This window comes from Melospiza georgiana, chromosome 29 (assembly GCF_028018845.1).
Source record: "Melospiza georgiana isolate bMelGeo1 chromosome 29, bMelGeo1.pri, whole genome shotgun sequence".
Taxonomy (NCBI): Eukaryota; Metazoa; Chordata; class Aves; order Passeriformes; family Passerellidae; genus Melospiza; species Melospiza georgiana.
The window spans coordinates 1,210,517-1,230,118 of NC_080458.1; the positions used below are offsets into that span (position 1 = coordinate 1,210,517).

At 45.6% G+C, this 19,602-nt stretch overlaps 1 protein-coding gene across 1 annotated transcript in view; it reads left to right on the plus strand.

Annotated features, from left to right (window-relative positions):
- Nucleotides 1-658: 658 nt before the first annotated feature.
- The window catches only part of LOC131094393 (zinc finger protein 551-like), a gene marked incomplete at its 5' end in the record, with an annotated part of 28,009 nt that continues 9,065 nt past the window's right edge, over nt 659-19,602 (plus strand). Inside the window, 2 exon segments of the mRNA XM_058041987.1 lie at nt 659-927; nt 1,006-1,095. Coding sequence (XP_057897970.1) covers nt 659-927; nt 1,006-1,095 — 359 coding nt within the window.

The following is a 19,602-nucleotide window of genomic DNA, read 5'->3' on the forward strand; positions in this document are numbered from 1 at the left end:
GACAGGGAGGAATCCCAGAACCCCAAAACTGAGAGACCAGAGATGGGGAACTCCTGGGAGGCTTTTTTAGAGCAGACTTTATGGACACATGATGCTGACATCTAGACATGGACTTGGGCAGGGGGACCTTCAAACCCATGGTGCTCATCTCTTGTTTTTCCCCAAACCAGGATTTCCTATTGCCAACCCCTGGAAGGCTGTGAGGAAGAGGAAGATGGCCCGGGACACTGAGGCTGGTGAGGAGTAAGTCAGTGCCCCTTTCCCCTCTGTGCTGCTCCATCTCCCAGCCCAGCATGGTCCCCGGCTGCAGCACAGCCCTGGGGGGATCTCCTTCCCCTCCCCTCCGGCATGGAGGCAAATCCCATCCTGTCCTTGTCCTTCCTCCCCCAGAGCAGGAGCTGAGCATGGAGAGCAGGGAGGACAAATCCCCACAGCAGAACCTGGTGGAAGAGGTCGTTTTGAGCGGCTCCACGGCGCAGGAAGCCAACAGGAAGGAAAAGCCCAGGAGATGCCGCACGAGGAGGGGCTGCAAATGCAGATGGCGGGGATCTGAGGAGGAAAGCCCACCCTAAGCCAGGGAGGTGGACAGAGCTTCAGCCAGAGCTCAGAGCTGGTGATCCCTGAGCAGCTCTATGATGGGGAGAAGCCCCACAAGTGCTTGAAGTGTGGGAAGAGCTTCAGCTGGAGGTCCTGCCTGCTTCACCACCAGATGATCCACACTGGGGAGAAGCTCTACGAGTGTCCTGAGTGTGGAAAGGGCTTCAGAGACAGCCCCCAGTTCATCATCCACCATTGCATCCACACCGGGGAGCGGCCCTGTGAGTGCTGGGAATGTGGCTAGAACTTCCTCCAGAGCTCCCACCTGACCTCCCACCAGAAGATCCACACTGGGGAGAGGCCCTACGAGTGTTCCGAGTGTGGGAAATCGTTTCAGACCAGCTCCCTTCTCCTTACACAGCAGCGGATTCACGCTGAGGAGAGGCCCTTACGCTGCCCCAACTGCAGGAAGGGCTTCAAGCACAACTCCCACCTCACCAGGCACCGGCGCATCCACAACGGGGAGAGGCCCTACGAGTGCCCGGAGTGTGGGAAGAGGTTCAGGACCAGCTCAGTCTTGAATCACAACCAGGGGAGGCACCGCTAAGGGAAGCCCTGCAAGTGTCCCAGCTACAGGAGGAGCTTCATGCACTGCTCCAACTTCCTCTCCCATCAGACAACCCTCATTGCAGAGAGCCCTGGTGACCCACATTCCCAATAATCCAAGTTGGAAAAGCCCTGGTAATCCACATTCCCAGTAATCCAAGTTGGGAAGACACCTGGCTGGTGGTCTCTACATCATCCTGGATCTCAGTAGGCACCTGACTCAACGCTGGGGCAGGAACATCCATTGGAAACTCCTTGGAAAGAACTGATTTTTTTTCCTTGTTGTGGTTTGAAAAATGGGTGTCTGCTAAGAAAGGCAGGAGCCCTCCTTGGAATGGAAAATGTAAACCCCCTTCCGCCGAATTATTAGAATGATCCGCTGAATTATTAGAATCATGAAATTAAGGGGCTCTCGGGCAAAGATATGGAAATAGGAATAACAGTTCTTTACTGGTGTGTATAATAAAGCAAACAAAGAACAACAACTACAGCATTGACAGAGGCTCTGCTGCACAAACCCACAGGGGCAGCCGATCCCGGTGCCCCAGCAGGGCTCGGGGAGCACCAGAGTGGGCTGGCAAGATGTATCAGCAGGCAGGGGGTGTGGGGTGTGAAAAACACCTTCAATCTCCTGTGAAAATTTAAAAAGTTTAATAAAGAACAATAGGAAACAAGGACCAAATAGCAAAGGTTATTACAGCCAGGTGCATCTTGGCACTCAGCTGGGGATACCCCTTAAATACCTTTTCCCTTACACCAACCTTTTGAATATTCATAGACCCTTATGCATAGTAAACATTTCCCCAAACCAGTTTACATGTTCCAAGAACTCCTTAGCATATCTCCTCCTTGGATCTGCCGTTTTAGAGCATGAGTGTTCCTGGCTTGTGGTTTTAGTCCTTTTTTTATCATCATCTTCAGTTTTGGGTCCAGTCCACTGTCCTGTGCCTTCAGACGGTGGTTGCTGATAGTTGGCAGATCTGTAGAGGTGTCCTCATCCTGTGTTCATTGTGTTAGGAAAATGAATCCACAAACATCAGAGGTTTATGTCCAAAAAGGAGACAGAGGAGTCCTTTGACTTTATTTGAATAAAGGGAGAGACCATGGGGCATTCCCCTGGGGTGTCTCAAAATTTTGGAGGATGCAGCCTCCTTTTTATCCTAATTTCCATTCTCTCTTCCCCCGCTGGCTGTGGTGTTTGAGACCCACAGACTTCCTGAAATACCTGATAGCAAAGATTTCCCTCTAATGAATAACCGTCCCTTTTAATTTTTAATTCTTATGGAGTTTAGGGGTTTCCCTCATTGTTTCTTTCATCTTTCAATGTCCAATTTCATTTATCAGCAAACCTAATTTTTTTTTTTTTTTGTAAAGGCAAATATCTTTTCCCATTGATCAGTGGAATCCTTCCCATTGTTTCTTTTATCTCTCAGTGCTATTTTTGTTTACCAGCAGACCCACAGCTGGTTTGTAAAGATAAATCTGCTGTTCCTCTCAACTGGATGTTATCCCAACCAAAGCAGGCATTTTAGCACAAGCATAATTATATCAGGTGAAATAAACAGGGCCAGGAGACTTCTTCTCCTTTTTAATGCCTTTATTAAAAGTGATCAGCTCAGGATTGGGCGGCTCGACGGGTCTGCAGCGTCCTGTCGTCTCCCAGGGCGACTCAGAGGAGGAGAATATGCGCAGCTCTGTCCACTAGGGGCAGGGCTGGGGGATCCGGTCCTCGTGGGAGCCTTTAGGGCGTAATGTCCCCATCAGATGTTGGTTCGGTCCGAATCTCGCTCCCTCCCAGACCTGGCTCGGGGGATCTCGAAGACAGGGTGAGGAACGATGAAGGTTTCCAGCATCTCTTGCAGGCCCAGCATTCCGCTCCTCACACCCAGACATCACTCCAGTCTCTCAACTCTTATTTGGCTCATTGTTTTTGGGGTTTCTCCGTGGGTTTGGAGTCAGGGGTCCCACAAAGCATTCTGGTCCTTGGAGTCACTTTGCATAACTCCTCCTCTCCAGGTATCTTCTCCTCACTGTTCGGGAAGGTCGCCACCCGTTACTGTCTCAGGAGAAGGGCCATTAACTCGCTCCTGCCAGGGCTTTTACTAATACAAAAACAACCATTAACGACAACGACCCGTAATTACCATAACACAGGCAGCAGCCCAGCAGTAGTGGTAACTTTTTCTCACAGAAAAAATATTAACCAAATTTTTGTTCATAACAGTCCCCCCTCTTTTCCTTTGATCAAGCTTAAATTCTAAGCTCGCATCAACTCACAATTTTTTTGTTTTGAATCTACTATAAATCTCTTGTGCACTTTGGTAATCATGGTTACTTAACCTTGTTACTTTCCTTGGTTTCTTCAGGTTGGTCTGCATGGCAAGTATTATTCTACTAAAATAGATAAATAAGCATAGTAAAAAGAGCAATCCTCCAAGTATACACACAGTGAGAAAAACTACCTTTTCCCATACATCCTTTTTGAAAATCTTCAGGTTCTCCCACCCACTGGGATCAAGTGTAGGAGTTTCATCTTCATTATTTACACGTGCTAACCTTTTAATTTCGTTTGAAATGTTCCTAATAATTGAATTCTTTATTTTTAATACTGCCTGGAGCTGGATAACTTTGTTTAACATAGATATTGGGATCCGAATTTGGCTTTTACAATTTTGGATTTTCTCAATTTCTATTTCACTTTGCCTGTTCTGTTTAATTTCTCCCAAATCATTATATATAGGAACTCCCAAACTTGATCTAGTTTCTTTGGGTAATAAGAAAATTGGTTTTATCACTCTAGCGGTGCAGCTGTCAGACAAGATCAAATCTAGGGGTTTAGGGCTCCCCTGAAATGTGTTCCAAAAGGGGTTTATCTCTTTTCCAGTACATTCATATAGATACTTGTAACAAACAATTTTTCTTACCATTATCACCATTTCTTTGCTTTTTACTAGATCTGCTGAGCTTGTCTTAGCAGCATCACATTCAAAGCACAACCAGGCTTCCCCTATAGGGCACTCTCCTAGGAGTGACTGCCTAAAAGTGGCAGTATTGTATGCTCTCCAATACACTCTCTTATTTTTCTGATAAAGGACCAATTGGGAGAGGTTAACACAATCAGGGTTAGAACTGATGTGGACTCTCGACAAGGAGCTCACTTCCTCCTCATAGAGGGGTTGGTAGCATTCACTGCACGGCTCAGCTGGGCTCCCCAGGGCACCACCAGCAATCAGAGCCATCATTACTACCCTTCCCAAGAGTCCGGTATGGGTCATCTTGCACAGCCTGCCCACCTGGCCTTGCCTCTTGGGGAATTTTACTGAGGAAAAGCTTCCAAGCTCTTTAGAGTCCCTTCTACCCGCTTCTCTGGTTAAACCTCTCTTGGTCTGTTCCCTACCAATTTTGGTTTCCTCTCCCAGGGGAGTGTTCTGTAGAGGATTAACCTGGAGTCTTTAGAAATAAATTGGGGAACTTAACCAGAATTACTTATTTACAGTCTTAAACTTTTTACCAACATAGTTTACACAGAACAGTCTTGAAACATTTTAAGCAATATTAGAACTCTTGATACAATTTTTTTCCCACACAGTTCAGTCTTTTTGACTCTTCCTTCTGAGAGTCAACTTTAAATCACAGTATACTCAGGTGAATTAACTTGTGATGTGGATGAATCCTTATCCAGTGCCCGGAGGTGAGAGTGGTGTGGACTCTGGCCCAATGCCAGAGGGGAAAACTGGGAGTCTGGCCCAATGCCAGAAGGAGAAAGGGGTGGAGTCCGGTCCAATGCCAGAGGGAGAATGGGGTGCAGTCCGCTCCAATGCCAGAATGCCAGAGGGAAAAAAACCTGATGTTGAATCCTGGTCCAATGCTAGGGGGTGAGAGTGATGTGAGTCCAACCTTTTCCTTTTGGTCTGCACCGTCGAGTTAGTAAGGAAGGGTACCTGAAATGGGCTTTCAAATACAGGCATTAATGGTCTGCTATGTAATGATTTTATCAAAACTCAGTTTCTCTATTGTTATTTTCTCTTTTTCCATAGCTTGCATGTTTCTCTCATCAACTTCTACATACTCTGTATTTTGCAAGGAGTTGTATTTCTCAGCTAACTTAACTCCCAAAGTATTTTTATTCCCCTATTTTTTCTGTGTATTTAATTCACTGGTTTTCTGTTCTATTTTTCAAGATGTTATCTATTTATCTCTTGTTTCTGTTTCTTACTTTCACTTACAGCTTAAATACTTTTTTCAACCCCTTACATTTAATTTTTTTTTCCTTTTGTTTTCTTACACCATTCTTCTACACAATACACTTCCCTCTAAGGAGATGTGGTAAAACTTATAATGCACAATCTACATTACTTCTATTCTTATTTGTCTATATTCATTCTCACACATTCCTTCACACCCTCAAGAAACAAACTGGATCGTTATTGCTAGAAAATCACTGTGGCTCCCCTCACCTTGGGGTTGGCCCACAGGTCTCAGTATCCCTGGGCCTCTTGGAAGGGCCCTGGCTCTGGTTGCCTCTGGTGCACATTCACCTGTGAGGCTGTCTGTGTGTCACTCACGCTCTCACAGCTACGGCTCCCTCACACATCTGGGGAGCACTAGTCTGGTTTGCAGGTCACACACACACTTTGGCATCAGCCCCCTTCCCACCTGCCGGGGAAGTTGAGGCTGACTTTGCTTGTGACTCACTCTCACACACACAACAAGACAACAATAAGGTACCTTTTACTTTCACATCACTTATTACAAGTTTAGTATTACTGGCCAGTTTTGGTGCTATTGGATATCCTTTCTAGTTAGCTGTTTTTGTCTAACCTCAGATGTTCTTTCACTATACTATACTTTTTAGTACTTTGTTGAGACAGGACTTATCTGCTCCTGTATCTACTCAAAAATTCAAATTCTTCATTTAGGGGTCCCACCTCAAAGTTTACCAAGGGATCTTCTAGATGTTGCATCGGGTCCCCTATAGTGTAAAGCCCCTGACCCTCTTATCGTCACCTTTAAGGATCTTCCCTAAATTATCTTGTTCCCTGGCTATTGCCGCATCGAGACAGCTTTCTACAAAACCTCCTGACGTGTCCTGGCTCACCACAGTAATAGCAATGTCGTTCTCTCAAAGAGCCTTGAGGTGTCTCCATCCCTCTTGCACCTGACAGTACTGACCTATCCTTGCCTCCTCCTGGTGGTGGACCCGCCCACCCTGCACTTTCTCTAGCTACAGCAACCATGATCTTAGCCTTGGCCTTTGCTTTTTCTTCCTCCCTCCTTAAATGCACCTTCAATGCCTCTCTTAATAACTCATTTACGTCCTTCTCTTGCCAATCTTCCATCTTTTCCAGTTTTCTCCATATATCAGGCTAAGATTTGGTAACAAATTGGACTTTTAGCAGCATTTGACCTTCTGGGGTGCCTGGGTCTATTCTAGAGTACAACTGGAAGTTCCACCTTAGGCGATTAAGCCAGGCAGCAGGAGCTTCATCCTTCTCTTGTGCACACTCAAATGCCAATTGGGTATTAGTTCCATTGGGAACTGACTCTTTGATCCCCCGTATCATCATAGACCTATATTCCATCATGGCCTTCCTCCCCTCCTCCTGGTTAGGGTTCCAGCTGGGCTCTGTTAATGGCAATTTCTGTTCACCTGATGGCACCTGGGGTCCTGGACTGTTATCTTTCTCCCAAATTTTTATGCCAGCCGCCCTTATCATCTGGACCTCTTCTGGGGAAAATAATATACTCAGGATGGAATTCATCTCCCCCCAAGCGTAGATATTTGGACCAAGAAATTGATCCACTTGGTTGGCTATGCCCACTGGGTCCTCAACTAAATGCCCCAACTCCTTCTTGAATACAGCTTAAATACCTCAGAAGCAGTTAGGGGAGCATTCACAAAGCCAACAGCTCCCACTACTCCTCCCATAGGAACCTCTCTGAGGGGAAAGAGTCTCTCCGCCTTGGAGGTCTTGGATCTGGTGCTACAGTACGGCCCATCTTCAGATGCCAAACTACTTTGAGGGGTATCTGACTTACCCTGAACTTTCTGCCCATCAGCAGGTGTATTTGCTGATAGCTGTTTACTGGACAAGGAGACATTTGTGTCCCAACTAGAGGGAGGTAAAGGGACAGCAATAGGAGGGGGAGAAGAGCCTGGGTAGATATTAAGCAGAGCTAGAGAAGGGGTGGAGAATGCAGCAGGTGGAGTAGGCCCTTGTGGTGGTGCAGAAGGGACTGGAGGAGATACTGGGTTTATCATAGCGGAAGCTGAAGAGGTAGAAGGAGGAATTTGAGCAGGTAGTAATGAGATGGAAGCCGGGGGAGGAACCGGATCTGCCATTTGAGGTGCTTGAAGAAGAGGATTATAAGGTGGAGGGGCAGAAGGAGGCAAATAATCCAGGGGGTCCCATCTTTTACTAGTCCTATCATCTCCTCCTTTATTCCCCTCTTTCTTACTTTGTACCTTACAAATTCGCACCCCTTCATCCTCAACAGTGCTCTTTACCCAGCAAGCCACATACAATAATTGCTCAGGATCAGTATCCTCTCGAGCTGTCAGATAATTATTTAATTGTTGGCACATCCACTTATCCTTTGTCCCACACCAAGGCCATCCTCCTTGCAACTCTAATTCTGGCCACACTTCCATACAATAATGGATCATTTTCACTTTATCTAATCCCTCCGTGGCCTCTATAGAATCCCATTTTACTAACAGTTCTCCTAAGGGACTACTGGGAGGTATATTCCTCAGTCTCTTGCCGGTCTTTTTACTATTACAACATCCCATTTTTCAGGTCTCAATAAAAAAAGTCCCAAAAGTGCCTCTACTGACCAGGAATTTCAAAAAAACCTTGTTTGAGGAGCTTCAGCTTCCTCCACTGAACTTTAAATTTCTGCCTGATGTTCAGGGCTTTATACTGAAACAACTGCCCGATCTCTTGATTGCCCAACTTCCCAACACCAGGTCTTACATCTATCGGGACTTGAACACACGAAGCCTCGGGCAAAAATCCGGGTCGTCCCTGACTCCCTCAGTCAGGAAAAATAACTGCCTGATTTTTAGTTTGCCTAACCTGCCAATTTTTAGCCTTCACCGTATTAGGACTTAAAAGCAAACCACAGCCTCCTTCGCTGGGGTTTGTGCCTGACTCCCTTTGTCAGGACTTACTTTGCCTGCAGGGCTTGTGAAACACCCGAACCCTTCTCGGGACTGCCAAATCTTACTCGGATCCTTCTCGAGACTTACAAATCTGCCTGACCTCCCTCTGTCAGGACTTACTTTGGGTGCGTGCCATTCATACACAGTAATTCCCTCCGCACGCCCGGAGAGGGGGGGCCCTTTATTCCCCCTTGGGAGACGACTTCACTCACACTAATTCCACTCACGTCCCCCTGTTTCTGGCCTGCCCCTTCGCAGGAGTCAGGAAACGCGGTACTAAGGGGTCCACTCTCAGGTCGAGGGTCCCGCTGCCGGCCCGCGTCTCACTCACACACACATGCGCATGTCTCCCACTCCCGCCACTGAGTTTCTCACCAGTCTGGTGCTCCGGTGCTCCTCTGCATCACTGCTCCGGAGCCGATCTCTCTGGTCCTGGTAGCCAGCTGTCCTCTGAAGATCCAAGATGGCCAGTCCTGAGTCCTCTTGCGGCATGGCTACCCCGGACGAGCGCCCCCAGCTGAAATAAACAGGGCCAGGAGACTTCTTCTCCTGTGTAATGCCTTTATTAAAAGTGATCAGCTCAGGATTGGGCAGCTCGACGGGTCTGCAGCGTCCCGTCGTCTCCCAGGGCGACTCAGAGGAGGAGAATATGCGCAGCTCTGTCCACTAGGGGCAGGGCTGGGGCATCCGGTCCTCATGGGAGCCTTTAGGGCGTGATGTCCCCATCAGATGTTGGTTCGGTCCGAGTCTCGCTCCCTCCCAGACCTGGCTCGGGGGATCTCGAAGACAGGGTGAGGAACGATGAAGGTTTCCAGCATCTCTTGCAGGCCCAGCATTCCGCTCCTCCCACCCAGACATCACTCCAGTCTCTCAACTCCTATTTGTCTCGTTTTTGGGGTTTCTCCGTGGGTTTGGAGTCGGGGGGTCCCACAAAGCATTCTGGTCCTTGGAGTCACTTTGCATAACCCCTCCTCTCCAGGTCTCTTCTCCTCTCTCTTCGGGAAGGTCGCCACCCTTTACTGTCTCAGGAGAAGGGCCATTAACTCGCCCCAGCCAGGGCTTTTACTAATACAAAAACAACCATTAACAACAACGACCCGTAATTACCATAACACAGGCAGCAGCCCAGCAGTGATGGTAACTTTTTCTCACAGAAAAAATATTAACCAAATTTTTGTTCATAACATCAGGTATTTCACTCTGTGTCTAATCTTAATTAGCAACAGAAATAGAAACTATATAGCAAAGTTATTTTAACACCACAGATATAAAATCCATTTTTACATTTTTGAAAAGCCAGTATTATAATATGTATCTATACCAGGGGCGGCAGGGCAGGGAGAGCTAAGCTCAGGGTCCCAGGCAGAAGGTGATGGGTCCCTCTCTCAGTGAGGTAGGTGTTAATAAGGTCCCAGTGCAGTCTCACAAGCAGAGGCTCACCCTGATTTGCAGAAAAAAACCCACAATTTGTAGAAACTATACAGCCAATATGATCAATTTCCGCACTCAATGGTGCTCCCTAAGGACATAGGCACCCCCGAAAATTCCCAAGTCTATTTTACCTCTTAACTTGTTGCATATGCATAAAAGACATGTACATATGAGAGGAACAGCAGATTTGTCTTTACAAACCTGCTGTGGGTCTGCTGCTAGATAAAACCAGCACTGAGAGATAAAAGAAACAATGGGAAGGATTCCACTGATCAATGGGAAAAGATATTTGCTTTTACAAATAAACCTTAGGGTTACTGATAAATGAAATTGTACATTGCAAGATGAAAGAAACAATGGAGGAAACCCCTAAATTCCATATGATTTAAAAATTAAAAGGAGGGGGGTTATACGTTAGAAGGAAATCTTTGGTATCAGGTATTTCAGGAAGTCTGTGCCTCTCAAACACCGCAGCCAATGGGGTAAGAGAGAAGGGAAATTAGGATAAAAAGGAGGCTGCATCATCCAAAATTTTAGAGACCCCAGGGGAATGTCCCATGGTCTCTCCCTTTATTCAAATAAAGTCAAAGGACTCCTCTGTCTCCTTTCTGGACATAAACCTCTGATGTTTGTGGATTCATTTTCCTGGCACACACGTATTAAACTGTCTTATAAATTTTATGAGCCTGCCAGTTGTTTAGTCACATAGTTGTAACCCAGATTCAGTTTTTCCATCTGCTTCAGCCCCAAGGTTGGTGGGGGCCCCCCTCTCCTTATCTCTCTTCAGCTTGGATGTTTGCATTCCTTTCTAGGTAGCCTTGAATCTCCTCTGTTTTCTCTGAAGGCTTTTTGGGAGCACACAAGTTAACAGACTACAGGAGATTAAACAGCAGACTTCAGCTAAATCTAAAATTGGTTTCTACCCCGAGTTAAATTTCTAACCCACAGCTGGAGAAACAGCTCTGGGCTGGGCTCAGGAGAAACTCCCAAATAAGAGAAGTGCAGCCAGATGCCCTCCTCCCTGAGCTTGATCACATCTTTTGTTTTCTTAAGTATCCAGTTGTTAGTGTTTCCTAGCAATTCTCTAAGTAAAAAGGAACAAAAGGACCCCCCAGCATACCTTTGCATCCTAAAAATTCTGCTCTGTCCAATCGTTTCTTCTGGTGGCATCGAGCATAGCTGGATGATCCTTGGAGGTCTTTTCCAACCTAATTATTTTCCATCTTTATCCCATCAAAACACCCAAAATGGAGGTAACAATAAAGTAATTAAATGAAGAGATCTAAAGCTGCACCACTTCACTGGGATTTGGAGGTGAATTTGGGGTTCAGAGGAATATCTAGGAGGATGTGGGTGTTGTAGGGCTGTGGAGCCACAATCTCCCACTGCTGTGCTGGCAGTTTGTCCCCCTGAGCCCATCTGTTCTCCAGGAATTCTGGTTCTGTCCCAGTCTCTGGCCTGGCTCTCCCCATTTGGGGTGTCCCCCCAAAGTGCCCAAATCGCTGCTGAAGTGCCTGAGCTGCCCCTGGCTGGGGATGTTCCTGCCCACCAACCTCTCCTGGTCAGTGCCATGGGGGTGGGAGGGGGTTTGGGGGGTCCTGAGGGAACAGGGAGAGGCTTTTGTGGCTCTTGGGGTGTTTGTGGTGCTGGGAGGGGGTTTGGGGACTTTTGTGGCAGACTGTGGGGGGGGGTTGAGGTCCTGGCCGGGCTGTCTGGCTTGGAGAGAATTTGGGTGGGGTTTGGGGGAGATGGGAAGGGGATTTGGTGGCTCTTAGGGCCATTTAGATTGCAGGGAGTGTCACGGACATATTTTCTAAAAAATCCTTTCACAAGGATTTTTCTCCTGAGGAGCTGAGAAGCCTCAGAAAAGAAATGTAAACAATAACTATGTGATGGCTGTGGAATGTGATCTGGAGATGGTTTACCAACAAGTGCATCTTTGATTGGTCTCATGTGGTTGTTTTTAATTAATGACCAATCATAGGTTCAGCTGTCTCAGGACTCTGAGCAGTCACAAGATTTTATTGCTTTCTTTGCCAGCCTTCTGATGTCTCCTTTCTCTTTCTTTAGTGTAGCTTTAATATATCATTTTCTTATGTATCATAAAATAATAAATCAGCCTTCTGAAACATGGAGTCAATATTCTCATCTCTTCCCTCATCCTGGGGACCCTCAAACACCACCACAGATGGAGTGCTTTGGGAGAGTCCTGGCCAGGAGCTGTGGGGTAGTTTGGGGGGTCTGGGAGGGGTTTTAGGGCAGATTTGACCCCCCAAAGCAGACACCAGACCCCACCCCCCAAGATGCTGCCAGGGCTCTGTGGCTCCATGTTGGGGTTCATCCTTCCTGCAGGAGAAGGTGAGGAGGGGTCCCCAGGGGCTGTGTGTGTCCCCTCATGCCAGTGTCACCCCCTTGTCCCTCCTCACAGGGCTCTCCTGCCCCAGCTCCTGCTCCCCAGAGGGAATTTGGGGAGGGGGCAGAGGGGGTGCACAGCCCCCACCAGGAGATGACCCCGGCCCAGCCCCTTTGTTCAGCACGAGGCTGGGCTCAGGGCTGATGGGAAGCAGATCCTGCAGCTGGGACAGTGTCACTGTGATGTTTTCTGAAAAATCCCTTTGCCAATGTGAAAAACGCCAATCACTTGTTTTTAAAATTTTAAAAGTTGAATAGTAATATAATGCTTATAACAATAGTAATACAATAAGGGTAATAATAATTTGGACAATTTGAATTAGTACAATATGAGACAATAGAGACAAAGAGTTACAGACGTCCAGGTACCTTTTTCTGGGCAGCACAAGCCCAAAAAAGAACACATGTTAAGAAAGGATTAACCCTTAAAAGCAATGACCTGTTGCATATTCATACACGTCATACATGATGCGTAAATTCCATTCAAACACAGGATTTTGTCTGGTCATCGTCAACATCTTCCTCTGAATCCTAACAGCACCTTAGAGATGGGAAGAAATTCCTTTCTTCTGATAAGCAGGCAATAAATTCTTTTTCTCTGAAAGATTTAGGGTGTCCTGTGGCTGCAATCTCGCTGTGAGTCCTTTCTAAGAAAAAGAATCCTACATAGCATAATGTCTATTTTAACAATTTTTATAACCTAAAACTATATTTAACACACTACTAAAGAGAATTAATAGAGCATTACTTTATAACACAACACACATAATATTCATTTGAATATTTGCGAAAAGCCAATCATAAAATACACGCATTTTTCACAGCCAGGATTTCTTCTCCTGGGAAGTTGAGAAGCCTCAGAGAAAAATGTAAATAATAATTATCTCATTGCTTCTCCTTGTGTTCTAGTGCTTTAGAATGTGGCAGGTGAGTTTTCCATTGGTTTCATGTGAATTGTGTTTTCTTAATGACCAATCACAGCCAGCTGTGTTGGACTCTCTGCAGAGTCACGGGTTTTTATTATTCATTCCTTTCTAGCCTTCTGATTTAGCCTTCCTTTTTCTTTAGCATAGTTTTAGTATAATGTAATGTAATGTAATAATATAATATAATATAATAATATAATATAATATAATAATATAATATAATATAATGTAATGTAATGTAATGTAATGTAATATAATATAATATAATATATTATAATATAATATAATAATATAACATAACATAACATAACATAACATAACATAACATAACATAACATAACATAATCAGCCTTCTGAGAACATGGAGTGAAATTCTTTTCTCTCATCTCGTCCTGGGAACCTCACAGCACCACAGACTCCCTGTTGGGAAGGATGAAAGTTTGACAAGAAAGTCTCACAGATATGTGTGCTTGGCCGAAAGATCTCTGAATGTAGAACCTGAGAATGGAATAGAGATGGAAGCAAGTTTTGATAGAGAAGAAAAGAATTGCTGAACCAGTCTCACTGGATAACCAAGGAGGCAAAGGATGTGTTAGTTAAAAGGGGTTTTTATGGCTTAGAGCAAAGGATAAACCCACCTCAAACAAGAAGATGTTTTTACCAAGCAGAAGGATACCACAGGCAAACAAGACATGTGGCAAGTAGAAAAAAGGTCTCAGAATTTTCCACTACAAGGAAACTGAAAAACAACTTCTAGCTTTAACTGTAATGTACTTACTTTTAGTGATTGGAGAATAGTAACATTGTTGGCCGATTGATAGATGACACAAAACTCGGATAAGTTTTGTGGGTGCTTTATTAAGGGCCCGGGGAGCTTGGGGGACTCACGTCCCAAAGTCCGAGCCCCCAAATTCACGTATGGGTGCTTCCCTCTTATACATGCGATTCACAACAAAGTCTCCAAGAAACAGTTTCCCGTTCCCCTTGCCTAGTCTCTAAGAAACAGTTCCCCGTTCCCCTTGCCTGGTCACAGACCCCTTATGATACATTCCTTGGTTCACAAACAAGATCATTAATCCTCTGCTTATCTTATTCTAAGAGCATTGTATGCTGCCTCCAGACAGGTTAGCATTCTTACTTTCCTGCACTAGTTTAATTATTTATTAAATCCCTAAGACTACCTGCTAGGTTACACACAAAACTCAACACACTTTTCAACTGCTACAAAACTACTTTTTAACAAACCAGTTCACACACAACTCACTATAATTAAATATTTTGCTAAATTTCATTTCTTTTCCAACCACATGAATATGGTAATTATAGTAGTTATGATATAGGTATCATTATGATATGATATGATATGATATGATATGATATGATATGATATGATTGATACAGTAGTTATAATATCATATGATACGACATAGTAGTTAGGCTATAGGTAAAAGTTAAGGTATAGATTGGTTGTGCTGTATTAAATTATTCGTATACTGCAAATAAAGGAATACAGGGTCCCTGGGAGAGTCCTGTAATTTTACCTGCACCCTAAAATCTGAAATTTCACTACTCACACCATATCACAGGATAAAATAATGACACTTGGCTTCATAGTGCTCTTTCAGTCTGTTATGTATTTCATCATTTAAGGATTATCCAATTAAGCTCTCCAGTTAGTGAAAGAAATCTTTATGCTCAGCAAAGAAAAGTATATAATGCATTGTAACCAAAATTAAAGGGTGTCCAGGCTTGTGTGCAGCTGGAGCTGACAGCTGTAGGCACAGGCTCTGTCACCCATGACCCTGGACTGCTGTAATCTCTGGGATGGAATAAACTGCAGTTTGTATACAATAAACTGCATTTTGGAGAGCCGCCTGGAGTCCCACATCTCTCATTTAGGCTCTTACAACCTTCCCCTTTGTCAAGTCCTCAGCCGTTGTACAGCTCATTAGAGAGGGTTGAGGGCTGGAGATGAAGGCTGCAGTGCCCACTCTGAAGAGGTGATAACAGCACTGTGCAGCGGGCACTGATCCAGGGTATGCTAAGGAGACCATGCCCAGTGGAAAAACAGCTCCTCAACATGGGATGGACAGTTCTGCCCATCCCCTCTAGCCCCAGCCCTTTGTCTCAGTGGCCACCTGGGCCCTGCCTCACTGTCTGTGACATGACACTTGCCCACTGGATCCTGTTACAGCTGCTTTGCACCAACTTCCACCTCCTTTCACCCTAGACCTGGCTGTGAACAGGCATGAAAGGGTTGCTGCTAATTATTTAAAAATAAATTATTTTAATTTTTAAAAAATATATATAAAGTAATAGCAACAAGAATAGCTCCCTGCCTGAAAAATACATATTACATGGTTGACTCTTCACATATATTAGAAGGAATAATATATGTGTTATATTGTATTAATTAGTAGCACTGTATTTTTTAAGTAGTGTGGTAAATATAGTTTTAGGCTACAACATATTATTAAAATAGAAACCATGCCATGTAAGATACTTTTAACTGGCTCAAAGAATGGATAAGATAATAAAGAAATTCTTTGCACAGAAATAACAGCAACAAGACACCCAAAATCCCAAAGAGAAGAATTATTGCTTCCTTATCAGGAAGAACCAGGGTTTTCTACCTCCTTTCAGACTCCGTGGAGCCAAACCGTGATTTACAAGATGAAGGGGGAGAAGTTGACAATAAACAGAAAAATCCTTAGTTTGAAAGGAATGTTTGCATCATGTATGAGATATTTTAATGTGCAACCGGCTGTGGCTTTTAAGGGTTAATGCTTTGTTAGCATGCCATGCTTTCCAGAGGAAAGCATCCAAATGTCAGTAATTCTATGCTTTTTATTGTCTTTATTGTTATGAACAAAAATTTGGTTAATATTTTTTTCTGTGAGAAAAAGTTACCACTACTGCTGGGCTGCTGCCTTTGTTATTGTAATCACGGGTCGTTGTCGTTAATGGTTGTTTTTGTATTAGTAAAAGCCCTGGCTGGGGCGAGGTAATGGCCCTTCTCCTGGGTGGGGACCTTGCCCGAAGCTAAGTTTTACCTTTCTCAGAATAGGGAAGACACCTGAGAAGGTGGGGGGGGGTTATGCAAAGTGACTCCAAGACCAATGCAGCATGGTCCTCCACTGTACTGGGAAGACCCCAAAAACAACGAGCCAAATAAGAGTTGAGAGACTGGAGTGATGTCTGGACGTGAGGAACCCAGTGCTGAGCCTGCAGAGATGTGGAACACCTTCAGACCCTCTCGCCCTGACCACGGGAGTTGACCCCGGCGGTGAGACCAAGCTGACAGAGTGGGAGTGGCACCATCTTATGGGATCAGGAGACCCAAAAGGTTCCCAGGAGGATCTGATCCCCAGCTCTGCCCCTGGTGGACAGAGCTGCGCATATCCTCCTCCTCTGAGTCGCCCTGGGAGACGACGGGACGCTGCAGACCCGTCGAGCCGCCCAATCCTGAGCTGATCACTTTTTAATAAAGGCATTACACAGGAGAAGAAGTCTCCTGGCCCTTTTTTGTTTATTTCAGCTGGGGACTCGTCCGGGATAGCCACACCGCAAGAGGACTCAGGACTGGCCATCTTGGATCTTCAGAGGACAGCTGGCTACCAGGACCAAGAGGGACCGGCTCAGGACAGCGACGCAGAGGAGCACCGGAGCACCGGACTGGTGAGAAACTCAGTGGCGGGAGTGGGAGACGTGCGTATGTGTGTGAGTGAGACGAGGGCCGGCAGCGGGACATTCGAAGCGAGAGTGGACCCCTCAGTACTGCGGTTCCGGCTTTTTCGTGAGAAAACCGGCCAGGAACAGGGGGACGTGAGTGGAATTAGTGTGAGTGAAGTCGTCTCCCAAGGGGGAATAAAGGGCCCCCCCTCTCCGGGCGTGCGGAGGGAATTACTGTGTATGAATGGCACGCACCCAAAGTAAGTCCTGACAGAGGGAGGTCAGGCAGATTTGTAAGTCTCGAGAAGGATCCGAGTAAGATTTGGCAGTCCCGAGAAGGGTTCGGGTGTTTCACAAGCCCTGCAGGCAAAGTAAGTCCTGACAAAGGGAGTCAGGCACAAACCCCAGCGAAGGAGGCTGTGGTTTGCTTTTAAGTCCTAATACGGTGAAGGCTAAAAATTGGCAGGTTAGGCAAACTAAAAATCAGGCAGTTGTTTTTCCTGACTGAGGGTGTCAGGCACGACCCAGATTTTTGGCCGAGTCTTCGTGTGTTTAAGTCCCGATAGATGTAAGACCTGATGCTGGGAAGTTGGGCAATCAAGAGATTGGGCAGTTGTTTCAGTATAAAGTCCTGAGCATCAGGCAGAAATTTGAAGTTCAGTGGAGGAGGTTGAAGCTCCTCAAACAAGGTTTTTTTTAAATTCCCGGTCAGTAGAGGCACCTTTGGGACTTTTTTTATTGAGACCTGAAAAATGGGATGTTGTAATAGTAAAAAGACCGGCAAGAGACTGAGAGATATACCTCCTAGTAGTCCCTTAGGAGAACTGTTAGTAAAATGGGATTCTATAGAGGCCACGGAGGAATTATATAAAGTGAAAATGATCCATTATTGTATGGAAGTGTGGCCAGAATTAGAGTTGCAAGGAGGATGGCCTTGGTGTGGGACAAAGGATAAGTGGATGTGCCAACAGTTAAATAATTATTTGACAGCTCCAAGAGATACTGATCCTGAGCAATTATTGTATGTGGCTTGCTGGGTAAAGAGCGCTGTTGGGGATGAAGGGATGCGAATTTGTAAGGTACAAAGTAAGAACAAATGGAATGAAGGAGGGGATGATAGAACTAGTAAAAGATGGGACCCCCTGGATTATTTGCCTCCTTCTGCCCCTCCACCTTATAATCCTCTTCTTCAAGCACCTCAAATGGCAGGTCCGGTTCCTCCCCCGGCTGCCATCTCATTACCACCTGCTCAAACTCCTCCTTCTACCTCTTCAGCTTCCGCTATGATGAACACAGTATCTCCTCCAGTCCCTTCTGCACCACCACAAGGGCCTACTCCACCTGCTGCATTCTCCACCCCTTCTCCAGCTCCGCTTAATATCTACTCAGGTCCCTCTCCCCCTCCTATTGCTGTCGCTTTACCTCCTTCTACCTGGGACACAAATGCCTCCTCGCCCAGTAGACAGCTATCAGCAAATACACCTGCTGATGGGCAGAAAGTTCAGGGTAACCCAGATGTCCCTCAAAGTAGTTTGGCATCTGAAGATGTGCCGTACTGTAGCACCAGATCCAAGACCTCCAAGGCAGAGATACTCTTTCCCCTCAGAGAGGTTCCTATGGGAGGAGTGGCGGGAGGTGTTGGCTTTGTGAATGCTCCCCTAACTGCTTCTGAGGTATTTAAGCTGTATTCAAGAAGGAGTTGGGGCATTTAGTTGAGGACCCAGTGGGCATAGCCAAACAAGTGGATCAATTTCTAGGTCCAAATATCTACGCTTGAGGGGAGATGAATTCCATCCTGAGTATATTATTATCCCCAGAAGAGGTCCAGATGATAAGGGCGGCTGGCATAAAAATTTGGGAGAAAGATAACGGTCCAGGACCCCAGGTGCCAACAGGTGAACAGAAATTGCCGCTAGCAGAGCCCAACTGGAACCCTAATCAGGAGGAGGGGAGGAAGGCCATGATGGAATATAGGTCTTTGATAATACGGGGGATCAAAGAGTCAGTTCCCAATGGAACTAATACCCAATTGGCGTTTGAGGGTACACAGGAGAAGGATGAAGCTCCTGCTGTCTGGCTTAACCGCCTAAGGTGGAACTTCCAGTTGTACTCTAGAATAGACCCAGACACCCCAGAAGGACAAATGCTACTAAAAGTCCAATTTGTTACCAAATCTTGGCCTGATATACGGAGAAAACTGGAAAAGATGGAAGATTGGCAAGAGAAGGACATTAATGAGTTATTTAGAGAGGCATTGAAGGTGTATTTAAGGATGGAGGAAGATAAAGCAAAGGCCAAGGCTAAGATCATCGTTGCTGTAGCTAGAGAAAGTGCAGGGTGGGCGGGTCCACCACCAGGAGGAGGCAAGGATAGGTCAGTACTGTCAGGTGCAAGAGGGATGGAGAGACCTCAAGTCCCTTTGAGAGAACGACATTGCTATTACTGTGGAAAGGCAGGACACGTCAGGAGGTTTTGTAAAAAGCTCAGTCTCGATGAGGCAATAGCCAAGGAACAGGACAATTTAGGAAGGATTCTTAAGGGAGAGGACTAGGGGCGTCAAGGGCTTTTTACTATAGGGGACCCGATGAAACATCTAGAAGATCCCTTGGTAAACTTTGAAGTGGGACCCCTAAATGAGGAATTTGAGTTTTTGGTTGATACATGTGCAGATAAGTCCTGTCTCAACAAAATACCACAAGGTATGGAAATTGGGAGACAATTTTGTGAAGTATTGGGTGCAGAGGGGAGACCATTTAGAGCATCGGTGATTGAAGAAGTGAAAATAATTGGAAACTCAAGGCAATGTAAAGCTAATTTTCTTTACCTGCCTAACTTAGAAAAAAGTTTGTTAGG